Genomic DNA, 17,201 nt, shown 5'->3' on the forward strand with positions numbered 1-17,201 from the left:
GGCCTTTGGTCTGATCCAGTCGGACTCTGGCTGTGGGGATAACCCATTGTTAAGAGAAAATACTCTGCACATGCTCAGACACAACATAACAAGAGGAGACCAAAGGTTCAACCAGTCCAGCAATCTGTTTCCTTTCAATAGGCAGGCAGATGCTCCCAGGCAGCTCACAAGTGGGGCATGGAAGAAAGCGCCCTACACTCTTGTTTGTCCCACAGTATCTGGTAGACTGCCTCTGAATCAGGAGGCTCCACTTTCCTTTCCTTTCCTGGCCAGTTGCTGCTGATTAGACATCTTCTCCGTGAATTCACTTTTCCTCCCTCTTCTTTTCAATCTAGCCGGAATAAGCTCTCAGCACTAAAGCAAGGGTCTAATTTCTTTGCCAAAGATGGGACAACCACTTTCTGCCAGCTGGATGCTTTGTGCAAATGAAAATGTTCAAGATGCTGAATTTTGCATTATATACCAGACGCAGCCCTTGCAAGGATATGCGTGGGAGACACACCAGTTTATTGATACAAAATTGTATACTGTTTAATTGTCAAAAGCTCTAAGGCGATTTAGCTGGTTCTAGCTACCTCGCTTTTCTGCCTCACACATTGCCTTGCAGTCAGCTCAATGGACTCTGTAGCTCACACCATTCCCTTACTGCCACCTGCCATCCACCTGGAGACCAGCACAGCCAAGGCACCCACAGGTGTGCACTGCACAGATGCGAAATGAAGCAGACACCGTACAGCTGGTGCAGCTGATGAGCCCTGCTGCATCTTTAAGAGGTGCTGCCCAGAAGAAGATGCCAAGGATGGCTATGTTCGCCAAGATCCTTCCCTCTCCTGCATAACAATCCAACCCAGCCAGACCTACTTGGCTGTTCCCCAGAGAGGCACCCCAGCAGGATCCCTTCACCCACAAAGTGCTGTCAGGCTGGCCCTGGGGACCCCACAGCCCTTTCCTCTGCTGCATCCAATTTCAACACCCGGACACCATCTGGGTGGGTCCCCTGAGAGCCTGTCCCATAACCTGTAGATAGTTTTCACGCTCCACAAAAGACTTGATGCGCAACATATATATCTTCTACTGGAGGAGTCTATTTGGAACTTTGCATAGCATCATTTGGCAGGTGTGGGGGTGCAGTCCCCCTCCTCCCCTCAAAAATCACTGCTTTCTCTTTCTCTCTCTCTCTCCCCCTTTGCACAAGGCTGGTGTCTGCTCTACCCAGAAGAATGACTAGCAGATGCTTTGATGCAAGTGCCCAATGATAATCCCTGCAGGGTATGTGGTTATGTAATGCAGTCCAGTTTATGATATAAAAAGGAGCTTAATTTTCCACGGCTAAAACACTCTCATTAGGATAAAACCACAGTAAAGAAGTTTTCGCCACAGTCACTCTCTCTTTGTCCCCTCCACACAGACAGACCCACCCAGCAGAATATCTTTTTCACCAACACAAGCTCTAGGCGTTGAACACCTGGTTGGCGGGAGGAGCGAGAGGGGGGTGGCATCACGTTTAGTGGTGCAGTGATTGCCAGGGAGAGGGAAAGAAAGAAAGAAAGAAAGAAAGAAAGAAAGAAAGAAAGAAAGAAAGAAAGGGACAACACCTTTTGCATTTCTGCATTTCTGCCTGGCTATGCCACTGTTGAAAGCATGGTGCCTCTACCAAGAAGCGAAGGGGACAAGGAATGAAAGCAGGGGTTCCCAAATCTTTTCTGGCCTTAAACTCATCTCCAACAACCCCTATGCTACCCTATAAAAAGCACTACTGTATTCAGAACAGAGGTTTGCTCAACTCCCTGAGGAAGACAATAACATAATAAATTTCAAAACAGGAACAATTCATTGCACATCTTTTCAAAATCCAATTAAAACCGTTTAGTTTAATTAATTAAACAACACTGATGAACTTGATTAAGTGATACCAGTTCTTCAAAGTCTGACCATTATTTACACCTCCAGCACTCCCTGCTGCCCCCTTTGTGCTCATTCTGAGATAAACTGCCCCCTTTGGGAACCACTGAATTAAAGGATCGGGATGGAAGCACTTGGCAAGACCCTAGACCAAGAAGTAGTTTTGGCCCCTAACAAAACTCAGGTGACTGTAAGAGGGGCCCCTCACAAATCAAGTTGGTGACACCCCCCCCACCATCAAAGGGTGCATGCGTTTATGGCTATCCAGAAAAGTGAACATAATAAGGGTGGGTGGGTGTTTAATGAATCCTATCTTGAAGCAAGATAGGGGGAGATGGATTTCCACTAGTGGAGAAAAACTTAAATGCAACCAGTAGCCCTTGTGGGGCACGTCCCTGCCTCCTACGCTTAGTGACTGAGACCATCAGTAGCAGCAAGCTGTATTTACTAAAGGCTCATCCATAGTGCTGTTTAACATGGATAGTCAGAGCTTCTTGTTCCTCCTTTAATTCTCTATTGTCCATATGACATTCTCCTCCAAAGTGCTGCCTTCCCACACATTCCACTCCTTCAGACCGGATTTGGATACTCCAAAAAGGAAAGAGCATGAGACAATCTGGATTGAGGAAGGGGGAAGTGTGGGAAGGCCATGATTTGGAAGAGAACATAATATGGATAGTGGAGAATTAATAGAGGGACAAGAAGTGTTGAATATTGTCATTAAGCAACAGTAGAAATGGGTTCTCTGATATGTTTGTGTACACATATATAAACACATACACATCTTTTCTCCTTCCGTGAATCTGACAGAGTCTCAGGCCATGCTGGCTGGGGCTGATGGGAGCTGTAGTCCAAAATATATGGAGGGCATCAGGTTGGGGAAGGCTGTAAAGTTAGCACCTTGACCAGGATGACAAGGGGACGCAGAAGGAAATGTTGCCGCTCCACTCTGACCCCTGCGTTCAAGCCCCCAAGCCATCCTTTTCTTCAAAGAGCCAGCTCCCACTCTTGATGAGCTATTCATTATTTCTTCCATGACCCAGCCTTAGGGCGATTCCAGACTGCAACTCTTTTAGGGTGGGATTCAATTAGGTAAAGGTAAAGGTACCCCTGCCTGTACGGGCCAGTCGTGTCCAACTCTAGGGTTGTGCACCCATCTCACATAAGAGGCTGGGGGCCAGCGCTGTCCGGAGACGCTACCGGGTCACGTGGCCAGCGTGACAAGCTGCATCTGGCGAGCCAGCGCAGCACATGGAAACGCCGTTTACCTTCCCGCTAGTAAGTGGTCCCTATTTATCTACTTGCACCCGGGGGTGCTTTCGAACTGCTAGGTGGGCAGGCGCTGGGACCGAGCAACGGGAGCGCACCCCACCGCGGGGATTCGAACCGCCGACCTGACGATCGGCAAGTCCTAGGCGCTAAGGTTTTACCCACAGCGCCACCCGTGTCCCGGGATTCAGTTACATACTGGCAAATTCAGGCACTCTTGTGCAACAGACATGGCTGGCCCACCCATGAGGTTACTAGGTAAGGTGACTGCCTCAGACAGCAGGCTCTACAGGGGCAGCAGATTCCAATGTAAAGCATTCCTCCCACCCACCCACCCGCTTTGTTCCTGATATAGATTTTCACTCAACTTTTTTTTCCCCCTGGAAGTGAGGGGTATGTGTGTGTGCCATTTTGTGGTTCGCCTCAGGTGCTAAAATGTATTGGGCCATTCACAGGAGCTAGTATGATGTAATGGTTAGCGCACTGGACTAGGACCTGGGATATCAGGGTTGAAATCCTCACTCAACCATGAAGCTCACTAGGTGACCTTGGGCCAGTCACTGTCTCTTAGCCTAACTTACATCACAGAGTTGTTGTGAGGATAAAATTGGGAGGGAAAGAACTGTGTGCACCACCTTGTGCTCTCTGGAGAAAAGGTGGGATATAAATGTAATAAATAAAATCAATTAAATAAAATCCCTGCCCCCAAGTCAGAATTTCTGGACTTCTGTTTGGGCTGTGCCAAGGTGTGGGTCCAAGTAACTGAATATTTATCTGTACAATAACTACATAATCACACACACATAGAAATTGAGCATGCGAGGGAGAAAGCTACCCTCAACCTTTGTCCTTGACATGTTTGCTTTCTCTTTGCAGGGATTTACTTAATTTCTTAGTGGAGGAGCTTAATTAATGTGTTGTTAAACGACCTTCCCTGCTCCTGCAGTTTGCTGTGGACCATTTTGGAAGTGGGCCAGTTTACCACTTTGGTGAGAAGGATGGGCCTAGAATTTGCCAGGGAGAGGAAGAAACTCAGAGCAAGCTCCAGATGCCTCTCCCTCTTGCACATCCAGCTATCTGAGCCCACTGATTCAATTTCACTCCCTTTAAATATACGTGGATCTGCTTCCAGCTGTGGCTTGCTTCTCAAAAGAGTTGACAAGGCTTCAAGCTTGCCTACCCACGGCACCTTTTTCTCAGAAGCAAAGGGTTCAGTAGTGCCCCCCAAGCGATGCTGCAAATGTATTCTGCACTTTTTCTGTTTGCTGTTCCTTTGCACGTTAGGAACATAGAAAATTGCCTTATATGTGGAGAACTGAATCTGGGATTGGAAAACAGAGAACCAAAATGGGTGGTTCCTTCCATCCCTACCTGGGACCTTTTGCATGCAAACCAGATCCTCTGTCACAAGCCACAAACTATGACCCTTTTCCACATTCCAGATCAAATCATCTCCTGCTGACCAGATCATATGATCAGGAGTTCTACCAGAACGATTGGACCATTTTGATGCAAACCTTCCCCTGTTCTCTCCTACCAAAGCAATGGGGAAAAGAGGGGAAGAGGAAGGGAGAAGGGCAGAGGTGTTTAACAAGGTGTGTCATGTAATTTGCAGTGTATTCAGAGCTATAAACAAACTGTTTTGACAGCACCAGCTCACTGTCAAATAGGGAAAGAGTTAGACTGTCTTGCTGTGTGCTGGACCCAGAACTGTGCTTCCCTGAAACCCTAATGGGGAGATAAAAGCTGTTGGTGTGCTCATGCTGGGAGCCCACCCATCTCATTCTCAGGTTGTACATATGTGTCAATAAAACCAGACAACCCAAGAACACCACAGTCTCCATTGACCTCCTTTGCAAGGAAACAAAAATCCCAGGTAAGTGCAGGTGTCCCTGTAGTCTCTCGCCGCTTGGAGATTGGGGTGTCCGCAAACATGACGTATCAAGCGCATATACACACACATCTTTGCTGGCAGGGATGTTGGCTGAACGAAAGAACAATTGACACAGCTCAAATCCAGATCCCACGGGGTGTATGTGTGTGTGCATGTGTGCAGGGTGGGGGAGAGTCCTGGGAATCCTTCAACATTGCCACAAATGTTCTCGCAGGAGGGGGAGGCAGAACGTGGGATGGAAAGTGTGATTTGTGCTTCTGGTGAGTCACCCTGAGCAGGTAGGCAGGCAGGCACGACGAAAGACGTTGATTCTCAAGGCTGGCTCATCCCTGCGCTAAATGGTGACACGCAGCAGCACAGACACGGTTGCAAAGCAGACAGCTCTTTGAGTTCCAGCCGCCCAAAAGCACGTTGGAAAATCAGTTCTGCCTCCGGGCCAGAAAAGGATCCCACGTGGGACAGCATCAGATCTGAAGAGCCCTGCCAAAAGGCCCATCTTGTCTAGCATCCTGTGCTCACACAGTGGCCAACCAGATGCCTCTCTGTACAAAGCCTGGAAGCAGGACCTGAGTGTAACAGCTTTCTCCCAGCTTGCAATTCCTTGGCTCCCTGCCCTCAGGCCGGGAGTTGGCCTTTTCCATAGTTTCCAGTGCCCTCTAGTGGCTGTTAACAGCCATGCCCACAGGATAGTGTGGCTTTACAGTGGTACCTTGGGTTACATACGCTTCAGGTTACAGACTCTGCTAACCCAGAAATAGTACCTCGGGTTAAGAACTTTGCTTCAGGATGAGAACCGAAATTGTGCAGCAGCGGCACAGCAGCAGCAGAAGGCCCCATTAGCTAAAGTGGTGCTTCAGGTTAAGAACAGTTTCAGGTTAAGAACGGACCTCCAGAACGAATTAAGTACTTAACCTGAGGTACCACTGTATTAATGTTGTGTTTTAGGGTGGAGGCCAGCAGAAGTGACAGTGGAGCCTGCATGTCAGGGGAGGAGGATGGTGTCTGAGGGCGAGTGGGGCCATGCCCCACCAATCTAAGCTTGCTCTCAGCCAGCCCTCCCCCTGCTTGCCTTCTTACTGACATCCAGTCCGGGTGAGTTGCCCCAGCTGTCAGCTTCCCCTGCCTTTACCGCTGCCTTTGTGGAACCCAGTGGAGAGTAAGATGGGGACCAAGCCAGAATGAGTTGGCTCTGCCTGCCAGTGGCTCTGGCAACACCGACTGTTGGGCCTCCTTGCTTTCCTCCCTACCAGCAGCAGCTGTATCACTTTTCATACTGCAAATGTTTTGGGGTTGGCTTTTTTGCTTTGTATTTTTGTCCTGCTTTTGTTGTGCTACAGCCCCTCAGACAGCGATAATGCAGGATCAATGTTTAAACCATAAGCATAACCCGGGTCCAAAGTAAGGTTTGCAAATTTTCCCTTCATTTCCCCAGTCAGGCAAGAGAAGCTCCGAGAGCCACACAGTGTTCGTTCCATACTTATGAGAAATCACTCTTTTAATGTGGCAACACCTATTCTCTGGAAATTCCTGCCTATTGAGATTAGGCAGGTGCCTTCATTGTACTGTGTTCAACGCCTCCTAAAACCTTTTCTAAGGCAATGTAATTTTACCATGTACATTTGTTTTTTAAAATGTGCTGATTTTACCTATATTTTGATAATTTTATTATGTTTACTGTTTTAAAAGTCTTATGTTAATGAAAATGTTAACAAATATTTAATACCATTTTATATAAGTTGTGAGAATTATTAAATTATCATATATAAATCTTGTTAAATAAATAAAAGAAATAATTGCTTTTCTTTCTTTTTTTTTTAAGAAAAAGAGGTCAAGTTCTAAACTTCCACTGTGTTGGACACATTTTATTTCCCCCAAGTAATTTTTTTAAAAAAAGACTATGTATGTATATATTTATAAACAACATCACAGTTTCTAAACAATTATTACAATATTCAAAAACCACAACAAGCAGACAGGACAAGATCTCTAAGAATAATCTTCAGTTCAGGATGGGGACAATGAAGGGTGGAGGTAGCAGACCTGGGGATTGGCTGTGGGTCCATATTGTGGCTGCATTCAGATGTAATACTAAGCTAAACCACAGCTTGGTGTTCCAAGAGTGAGCCTAGGTGAGCCTCAAGCCCAAGGACTCTCCACTCTGGTGCAGATGCAAAGAGGTGAGTCAAACCTTCTGCTTCCATTTTAGATTTTGCTTAGCCACAGTTTAGTGTGCCATCCAAACCTTATGGTGCAGTTAATCTTAATGTGGTTTGAATTGAAAGAAACCAGATTCCTAAATTATGGTTTGAAGTCGGCTTGTTTCTGCTAACTATCGTTAAGAGTTAATTTAGGCAATTTCAGATGACACAGGAATCTGCAGTTAACCAGAAATAGAAGGTTCTGAACTCCTCCATGCAAATTGCTAGGGGAGATGAAGGAAGGGGAGAGAAGAGAGGAGTGTGTAAGGAGACTTGCTGTGGCTCATCCTCCTAAGGCTAAACTACTGCTCAGCACTAGGTCTGAACCTTGGTCTTAGGGCTCATCTCTATGCAGTTGCACTGCTTTGGAGCTGAGTCTTTGGGAGAGCTCAGCATAGCCAGCCCGCTCCCACCTCCCAGGTCTTCTCCTGCACCAGGTGCCCTGCCAAGAGTGTCCCAAAAATAATAACAATAATATTTTTTTCCACTTGATTCCTCTAGTTGGCATTACAGAGGATCCCCATATTTATTTTACCCTTCATGTCTTGCTTTCTTCAATGCCTTCTTCTCTTTGCTCAAATTGGGGCATTTTCTTTACGTTTCACCCACATTTTATGCCTGGAAAAATGGGCTAACGGAGCTTCCATCACAGTGCAAGTTTGCAAAATTGTAAACGTTCAAGGAGTGAATAAGAGGGCACACAGCCCACCCACTCACTCCGGGCCAAGAGCTTCACACAACCACATTGCCACAGGCCAAATGCAATCTGGAAGAGGGGTGGGAGAAGGGGTGGGTAGGGGGGAGAAGAGAGGGCTGTCTGGGAAGCGCAGCAGTGTCCCAACAAAAAGTAGAGACCCCTCCCACCAGGACCCCCTGCCCCAGCAATTCTGACATAGGATTGTTTGGCTCCAAACCAAATCTGTTTTCACTCAACCAGGGGGCAAAATGCATTCCTCACCTACAGTTAAATAACAAAACCAAACCCAGTGTTATCTTCTACACCACCAATGCACCAATGAGGCAACCTGAAGCAATGGGCAGCATGCTCCACAAGACACAGGAGATCCTGATCCCCGCTGCCATTTTTCTTCCAGCTGCCACCCTTCTCTGGCCTTGGTGGCAACGGCTTCCATCTCAGTTTTGGATAAACCAAGGACACAGCTGAAAGCCAAAGCCAGGGAGAGACTTGGTGAAAAGGGAGCATTCCCCCAACCTGGTGCTGGCTACATTACTACATTACATGTGTGTTGGCAGTGTGTCTTGCCTCCGCCACCAAAAAGGTCTAGGGCTGGCCCTGCTCTTCCAGACCAGGGTGATCAGGTCAAGAGTAGGGAACAGGAGGCTCTGGAGATGCTTCTGGACTCCAACTCCCATCAGCCTCAATCAGCAAAACCATCTGTCAGAGTTGATGGGAGTTGGGGACCACCAGCAACACCTGCAGAACCATAGATCTTCTGCATTAGGTTTCTGCCAGCATTCAAAGCTGCACCCTAAAAATGCAAGCCTCAGGTTCTGTCTTTCAAAGGGGCTCCCTTTGCAGCCCCAAAGGGAGTTGTACATAAAATGTACAATAAAATGTACAATAACTATATTTGCAATGCAGTCGGGCATCCCCTACTCCCAAAAAAACCTGACCGTTGTCTCATGTTGGGTGGAAGAAGGAGAGATGCTTCAAACATGGAATGCCAGAATCCCAGAATCCTACAGCATTTCCCCCACCTATCATTGATTCTTCAGCCCTTTTGAAATGCAGGTGTTTCTTCCCCCCTGCGCATTAGTAGATGGGATGGCAAGAGCAAAGGATTCAGGAAGAGCAAAAACAGAACACCCTCCATGTTCAACATGGCCATCTTAGGACAGTGCTACCAAACACAGTGCCCTCCAGACGTTTTGGACAACAACCATCAGTACTAGCCAGCACCAGATTGGAGAATGCTGCCCTATGATTACCCAGAAACACTTCTTACCTCTGGCAATGGCATCCCTTTCAATGGCAGGTGGTGCCACTCTATTTTCAAGGAAGGGAGAAGGAAGAGGAGGAGAGTCTAGAGGGGGAAAGAATACCTTTGACCCATTGTTAGGACATTTTGCTGCTGCCATTGATTATTCATGACTGTGAAGAAAGGGGTAGGAAAGGTGTTGAGGGGAGAAATGACCTGTTCCCCATTTGGGGCTTCAAGCTGAGTGTGTTGGGCAGGGGGAATTACAGGGCAGGGGAGGGAAATGGGAGCCCCAGAGCTGCCATTCAAGGGGCACATCTGAAGATTACACTAGAGGGTCACCGGAGGGAAGAGATCTGCCCTAATCCTAAGAGCTACAACTGAAGTGAAGGATAACAGACTTCTGAGGATTACAAGACCTTGCAGTTGTCAAGGATCATGGATATATAGGCAAGCCATCGAAAGGTAAGTTGGCCTGTATGTTCTTGGGAATGTCCGGGTGCAAAGGGGGAGGCAAGAGGGATGACGGGCCCCAGAGATGGTGGGACCAGAGGGTTGAGTCGGAAGAAATTCATTCTAATAGGACCTTGGTGAGGTCACAAGAGCAATGGCCAGAGGAACTGTGCAAATTATGAGCTGCAGGCCCCAGGGGATTGCATGGCAGGGCCTTGTTCGGGGCCAAGGAGGCTGTGCGAAACACAGTGCCTCCTGTCCCAGGGAGTGGAGTCTGCAGCTCCCCAGGAGAAGGGGGGAAAGATGCAAGGATGGGTAGGCCAGGCCAGGGGAGGCGGGGGGTGAGTTGTGCATTGGGACCCTCCCTCTACTTCTGCATGTCACACTGCAGCAGGAGGACAATGGAAGGGTCACTCTTGGCGGCTTCTTTGAACTCTTCCAGGGTGATCTGGTCATCTTTGTCTTTGTCCATCTTTGTGAAGATCTTGTCGACACGCTGCTGCGGCGTCAACCCATCTTGGTTCATCCTCATCATGATGACGGTGCCCACCATTTTGTAGATGGCCTGGAAGGCAAAGGAGGAAGGACTGAGGACATGGCTCTATGGCTCAGAGACTCTCTGATGTCTCTTCATCCAGGAGATATCTGCTTGGGACTAGTCTCAGAGGGCAGGTAGAGGTAATTGCTGTTATCAGTGTCTTGCCATCCCAGGAAAAGAGCTTACCTGGCTGTCGACAGGAGGCTTCCTATGTAGTGCTCATGCCCCAAAGGAGTTTTTGTCAACTTAGGGCCCTCCAGAGGTTTTGGACTACAACTCCCATCAGCCCCAGCCAGCCCTAACATCTGGAGAGTGTTGGGTTACCAAAGCCTGCACTATACTAATCTAATCCACCAAGGCTGAAGAAGAAACACACCCACAGAGATTGCTAGCATCCTCCTATACCTCAATAATCTCCAGCATCTCCAAGCGTGTTATCTTGCCGTCTCCATCCAAGTCGTACATCTCAAAGGCCCAGTTCAGCTTTTGCTCAAAGCTTCCCCTGGAGGTGACTGAGAGAGCGCAAATGAACTCCCGGAAGTCGATGGTCCCATCCCCGTTCTTGTCAAACGTGCGAAATGCATGCTGGGCAAACTTGGAGGCATCGCCGTAGGGGAAAAACTACAAGGAGATAAGATGGGATAGGAGCAGCCATGAGAGGGAAAGCAGCTAGCAGCAATCTGAGAGGCCAGTGGGCAACAGCTGGGCAAAGACTTGGCATAGGCCACCTATATTGGATTCAAGCCTTTTCCAGTTTAAAGCCTAGATGGGAAAGCTCTGCTTATAAGCTATACCAGCAGCAGCTGACAATGGCAAGGCAACATTGCAGAAAATATCACAAGCAGGTTGCAGAATTCATGCTCTGCTCTTTCCCCTATTGTATTCATGGTGCAATTTCCCAACATGGAGATCAGAGAATCATAGAATTGTAGGGCTGGAAGGAACCCCAAGGGTCATCATGTGCAACACCCTGTAATGCAAGAATCACAGCTTAAGAATCATTGACAGACAGACATCCAAACTCTGGTTAAAAACCTCCAATGAAGGAGATTCCACCATTGTAAAAGTCTGAGGTTTGAGGACATTATTACAGCTCAAAGACACATTCCAGCCGGGCAAAAACAATGAGTGTGTGGAGAGGGCCACATTCAGTTGCTGGGAGGGCCTGAGGGTCCCTGTCTTATGGGAACAAGCTTTGCTGCTGTGCCAGGCTCAGACAGCAGGACCTCAACAAGGCCCACCAAGGCAGCCCCTGCATCCTTGCGCAGACCACGGACTCCCTGCCACCGCCACTATACCTTGATGTAGAGTTGCTGGAATTCCTCCAAATTGAGGATGCCCGTGGGGCAGTCCTTCAGGAAGCCCTTGTACCACTGCTTCAGCTCTTGCTCATTGAACTCAGTGCTCCTCACCAGGTCGTCCAGCATCTCTGGAGCCAGTTTGCTGTTGTGTTTGCCCATTGCTGGTTCTGGAGAAAGAGTGACATGTCGTCAGCGATAGTAAACCCCTGGCCTATATGCAACAGATATAACAACAACAACAACAACAACAACAACATGTTATTCCCTTGTTTGGCCCTCTGCCACCACTTCCCTTCATCAGGGGACTCACAGCATACACTGGAGAAAAACATACATTGTCACACAGCTCTCCCCTCCATTTCTCTGCCCCTTGACCTATCAACCCACATATTGCAGGCAGGGTCAGACTAATAAATTTTCCCGCCTGAGGACAAGATGGTATCACACATCCTTCCTGTATACGGAGAATGACTGATTCTTTCCTCAGTACAAGCATCCTCAACTGCACCTTCAGGGAACAGGCTACTTTGGGGGGGGGGGCAGGACATGTGATGTACACAGCACTGCCCCCCAACAAAGAGGAATAGCTAGAGACAGCCTCAGAGGGAACAGTTGGGGGTCTGCCATTGCTACCCCTCCAGGGACTGACACCTGAGGTGGTTTTCTCCATTTGGCTAATGGCAGGACCAGCCCAGACCACAAGGAAAGCCACCAGCTCAAAAGAGGGTGCTATCCCCCCCCCCAACTTCCTATACAGTTTAACAGGCGGCCTATTTTGGCAGAGATGACGAATCCTCCATCGCCAGCGAGGGCTCCCACGCAGCCTTGGCACTTCCTCGCTAGTTCACTCTGAACAACAGATGGCTGACGGGAAGGCACTCGCTTCTGCCATCCTTGCATGGGGCTCTCTCTCCATTTCTTCCCTTGGAAGTTAGCTCAGAAAAAAAGCCCCTGCTTGGATGAGTCTCTCTCTCACTCGTGACAAACGCGGCCTTTTGTGCACTGTTACAGCACGACACACACGACACACACACACACACACCATCCAATGTACCATACACGGAAAGCACTATTATGCCGCTTTCAAGCGTCACGGCATCTCCCGAAGAATCCTGGGAACTGTAGCTTGTTACAGGTGCTGGGAGTTGTTAGGAGACCCCTATTCCCCTCACAGAGCTATGATTCCCAGAGTTCCCTGTGAAAGAGGGATACAAGTCACACTGGAAATTGTAGCTCTGTGAGGGGCATAGGGTTCTTTGGGGGGAGATATGGCTGTGGAATGGTAGTTCTTTAAATGAATGTCTGATCCATGTGGCTGATTCTTATGTAAGCAAGCATCAGACTGCAGCCCTGATGGTGCCCTTAGCGTTCAAATGTGCAATAATGCAGTTCTGCCCTGAACCAGTGCCTCCCATTGCAGCTTTCTTCCAACTTGTCTCCCTCCTCTGCTGCCCTCATCACCGCCCCCCAGCAGCCTTGGCAGGCAACAGGTTGGACAAGGCTGCAGTACAAAGATAGGCACGAACCAATAGCCTGACTTTGTAATTGGAGTTTGTGTTTTGAAGAAGGTGTCAAAAGGTGGAGGCAGGTGACCCCCTTGCCCACCTGCTCAAGCAAAGGAGATGCAAAATCCTTCCCTTCCCTTGCCGGTTAAATTCCCCTCTGTCACTTCTCTCTCACTTCACATGTTCACCCTCGCCTCTTGCATTTCAAGAGATAGCTATTTTGTTGACCTTCAGGGAAATCAAAGGCTGGGAGGAGAGATTCCATCCTCTGGTTCGGTTTTTGCTCTTGAAGGCAGCTGGGATCAGAAGTGCTTCCGTGCAGCAGTTTAGAGGCAGGCAGTGTTGTGGTTGTTTGCTACACTCACACAACCTTGTCCTCATAAAATTGCCATCTCATACCCCCCCGCCCCCATTTAATCCAAATCTAGGTTGTCAATGGTTCACTTTTGTTATCGTCTTTTTTTACTTATCAAATTTTCCATGGAAATGGTAGATCCAGATCAAACGGGGAAATAATATACATTTTGATGAGAACAATGTGATATGGACACGGCAAAGCTTGCATGCAGGAGCAGCCTTCCATAAGCCCAAGAGGTGGAGAAGTGGGGGATATTTTCTGCAGAGAAAGGTTAACATAAGAGCCCAGCTGGAGCAGATCAAAGGCCTGGTTCTGCATCCTGCTTCCTACAGTGGCCAGTCAGAACCCCCCAGGAAAGCCAGAGGCAGCCCTTGCCTTACGATTCAGAGGTAGGTTCCCTCTGAACATACCTGTTGCCTCGTCCTGAGGCTGTGTCCACACTAGGGCATTAATGCATGCACGGGCCAATTTTCCCATGTGCACATTTGTGTGCCATCATGCACCCATGAGTGCTTTCAATCTTGATGTTTCCAGTTCACATTGCATTTTTTTGTATTTTTTCCTCCTGAAGGACCCTAATAAGCACAGGAGTGGCTGGTCCATCCTGGGGTGTATTTGGGCTGTGTGCTGCTGTCCATCCTCCCTGAGTTCCAGCCCCTTTGCAGACTGAGTAATTGAAAATTGGTCACATCTCTATATACTTATCGCCAGAAAGATGGCTCACCTCCCCCACCTCCGCAAGTCTGTGCTGATCTCGCTTGTTTGCACACACAAAGCAAATCTTATGGTTTGGGTTTTTGGTAAAAAAAATAAACAAACAGCTGTTTTGTGCTAGAGCAGTTTTGCAAGAAAGAGCTGAATTTTTATAATACAGAAATAAAAGAAAATTGTCACGCATGCAGCATCCTTTCCTTTGGGCTAATGGAAACAAAATGGGAGTAGGCACCTAGCGAAATGTCACAGCACACATCAAACCCACCCAGCCACCCTGCATTTCAGTCTCTGATCATGGAAGGGAGGCTTCGCAGCTCTGCCTGTAGATGCCCTGGGGCATTAAACCTGGGACCTTCCGCATGCAAAGTATATGCTCTAACCACTGAACCACAACCCCATTCTATGGAGTTATCACAACCAGCAGCCACTGATAGTCTTATCCTCTATGAAGTTGTGAGCCTCTGCCATGTCCTATTCCTCTCCCCCCCCCCCCTCCACCTGTCACCTGCTTTCTAAACAAAAATGCTCCAAATGTTGTAGGTTTTGCTCATGGTGCAGCTGAAAGACTGCTGGGTTTGGAGGTGGGCAGGAACTGTTTAATTTCCAGATCAGGCAGCCTGAAAGCTCACATCCGTTTTGCCACAACAAAACGGGACATGCATTTTAAAGGGCTCTGAAAAGCTCTATAGGTGACATGATGTGTTGCGCTGTATTCCAGCTCAGGCAAAGTGTTACATATCTGTATAATACACACAGGCACACACTTGTGTGAATAAACAGATATTTCAAGAAGAGGGTATTCTTACCTCCAGACTGAGGAAGAGTTCTGTGTAACTGAAAAGCTTGCAGCTACATTGCGAACCTTTGCCAGCCCTAATGACGGCTTTGTTCCACCGTCTCTGTAGATTTTGCTCTAACAGACCAAAATAGCTACCTCTTTTGATTAACAATAAAGAGATTATGAATAACAGCTTCCCTTTCAGGCTTTTCTGATTCCCCCCGCCCTGCTCCTTCACTGGGGTGTTATGTTCAGGAGGAGATTTGGGGCAGAGAAGAGAAGGGACAAGCATTTCAATACCCATCCTTGCTACACATAGCAACGGGTGCTGAGGCTGCCATGGCAACAGCTGCACTGTAGTGAAATTGTTCCTAGCAGCAGCAGCAGCAGCAGAGCACATCCCCGAAGCTACCAGCCAACTCTTTCATCCTTGCATGTCTCCCCATTTGTTTTCCCCATCTTCCTTCCACAGACCTTATTTGATTCAGCCAAAAAAGCCCCCCTGCCCTCCGCACAATTAAGCCATTTTTTTCATTTTCCTTTGGAGAAAGAACAGAAATAGAAGTGAGCAAAAGCATTCTGATCCCACCCTGCAAGCAGTTATTATGTTACGCCTTCTCTATGACCCTCAAGCACGGCTTGTCTCCCCACATTCTAAAACCAAGCTGCATCCAGCTGATATGTATTTCGGTGCTCATGTCACACGAAAGGGCTGCCCAACAGCTGCATACAGTATATTCTCATTCTCCCTCTTTCAAACAGGGATGGGGGACCTGCAGCCCTCCAGCCAGCCCCAGCCAGCATGACCAAGGGTCAGGGAAGCTAGGAATCATTTTCCAACAACAGCTGGAGGGCCAAAGGTTCTCTACTCTTGTTCTTTAAAACAAAAGCAAAAACCTGTTCAGGCAGCAAGTTCAAGAGACGAAGAGGAAAATCAAACCCTACTTTTGTGCCAGATATTATTGGTGAGCTGTAAGGGTTTGGTATTGGAGTGCAAACAAGAAATACATGGAAGGGAGCACCTGTTTACTTTTTCAACAGGGCAGCCTTCCCCAACCTGGTGCCCTCCAGATGTTTAAGACTGCCACTCCTAGCGACCCCAGCTAGACAAGACTTGCAGTCCAAAACTCCCAGACGGCACTAAATGCAGGAGGCTGCAATAGCTGGTGTTGCTTCAAGGTCATGTCACAGGGCTTGTCTACATGGAAGGTGTATCTGAAGAAGTGTGCATGCACACGAAAGCTCATACCAAGAACTGACTTAGTTGGTCTTTAAGGTGCTACTGGAAGGAATTTTTTTTGTTTTGACTATGGCAGACCAACACGGCTACCTATCTGTAACTGTCTACATGGAAACATTCAGAAGAGGGAATTTTTATCTTCCTTCTCCCCTTTTGCTTCTCTCCGCTATTAATCAGCCAAGATTAAAACGAACCCAGTAAAACTCAGGAGGTAAATGCTGCATTTTCCACTCTATTTCTAAATGCAGTCGAGGATAAGACATTTCCCTTTGAACTCATGATTCTACTCTGTTTCTCTAAATTCTTCTGCTTTGTTGGCAAATAAGCTAAGTTGTGCTTCCATGGCAAGAACCCCTTGGCTATAACAGCTGTTCTGGCTGCCTCTGATGATAATTGTCCTCCATAACATCTGGAGGGCACCAGCTTGGGGAAAGGCTGATATAAATGTTGCCAATATTTTTGGGAGCCAAAATGAAGGTGAAACTGGCCAAAAGAAAATATAGGTTTGGGGGAGCATATTTCAGAAGAGGAGCTTTGGGGGAGCATATTTCAGAAAACTGAGCTGGAAATGGGAGAGAGGGTGACTTCTTTAAGCCAGCCTTCTCCAACTGGCACTCTCCAGATGTTTGTGGACTTCAACTACCATCATCCCCAGCATCATTCAACTGTGCTGGCTGGGGCTGATGGGGGCTGTAGTCCAAGCTGAAGCCAATCATGATGGCCCTCCAGACAGAGTCTCTCAGCCATATGCAGCAACGACACTACAGACACCACAGCCGAAGACATTTCATTCCTTGTGATGATGCTCAAATCTCTCTCTCTCTCTCTCTCTCTCTCTCTCTCTCTCTCTCTCTCTCTCCCTCCCTCCCTCCCTCCCTCCCTCTCTCTCATCTCACAAACACACTTCTTCCCAGGGTCAGACACCAATTCCTACCTTCGTCAACACCCAGCCATGGTAGCACCCAAAGCAGACAACTTCACCTTGTTGCATGATAGGTCTGACCCAGAGAATGTAGTGCCCACATTTCTGGACTGCAGACAGGGAAATCCTCTCACTCCCCCAAATTAGAACCGCCTGGGTGCACCCAGTTTGGGAGGGGAAAAAAGTCCT

The 17,201-nt window shown here is 48.0% G+C and overlaps 1 protein-coding gene across 3 annotated transcripts in view; it reads right to left on the reverse strand.

Moving 5' to 3' along the window:
* Positions 1-6,906: 6,906 nt before the first annotated feature.
* The window catches only part of HPCAL4 (hippocalcin like 4), a 41,654-nt gene continuing 31,359 nt past the window's right edge, over positions 6,907-17,201 (reverse strand). For 2 of the 3 annotated variants that reach the window (XM_083751955.1, XM_083751956.1), the window contains exons 2-4: positions 11,493-11,662; positions 10,600-10,815; positions 9,027-10,221 (exon numbers count right to left, since the gene is read on the reverse strand). In XM_083751955.1, coding sequence (XP_083608081.1) covers positions 10,024-10,221; positions 10,600-10,815; positions 11,493-11,654 — 576 coding nt within the window. In that variant the 5' untranslated portion in view covers positions 11,655-11,662 and the 3' untranslated portion in view covers positions 9,027-10,023. Of the gene's footprint in view, positions 10,222-10,599; positions 10,816-11,492; positions 11,663-17,201 lie in introns of all 3 variants that reach the window. The other variant, XM_083751957.1, reaches the window with a different exon arrangement.

This window comes from Podarcis gaigeae, assembly GCF_964106915.1.
Source record: "Podarcis gaigeae genome assembly, chromosome: 8".
NCBI classification, from domain to species: domain Eukaryota; kingdom Metazoa; phylum Chordata; class Lepidosauria; order Squamata; family Lacertidae; genus Podarcis; species Podarcis gaigeae.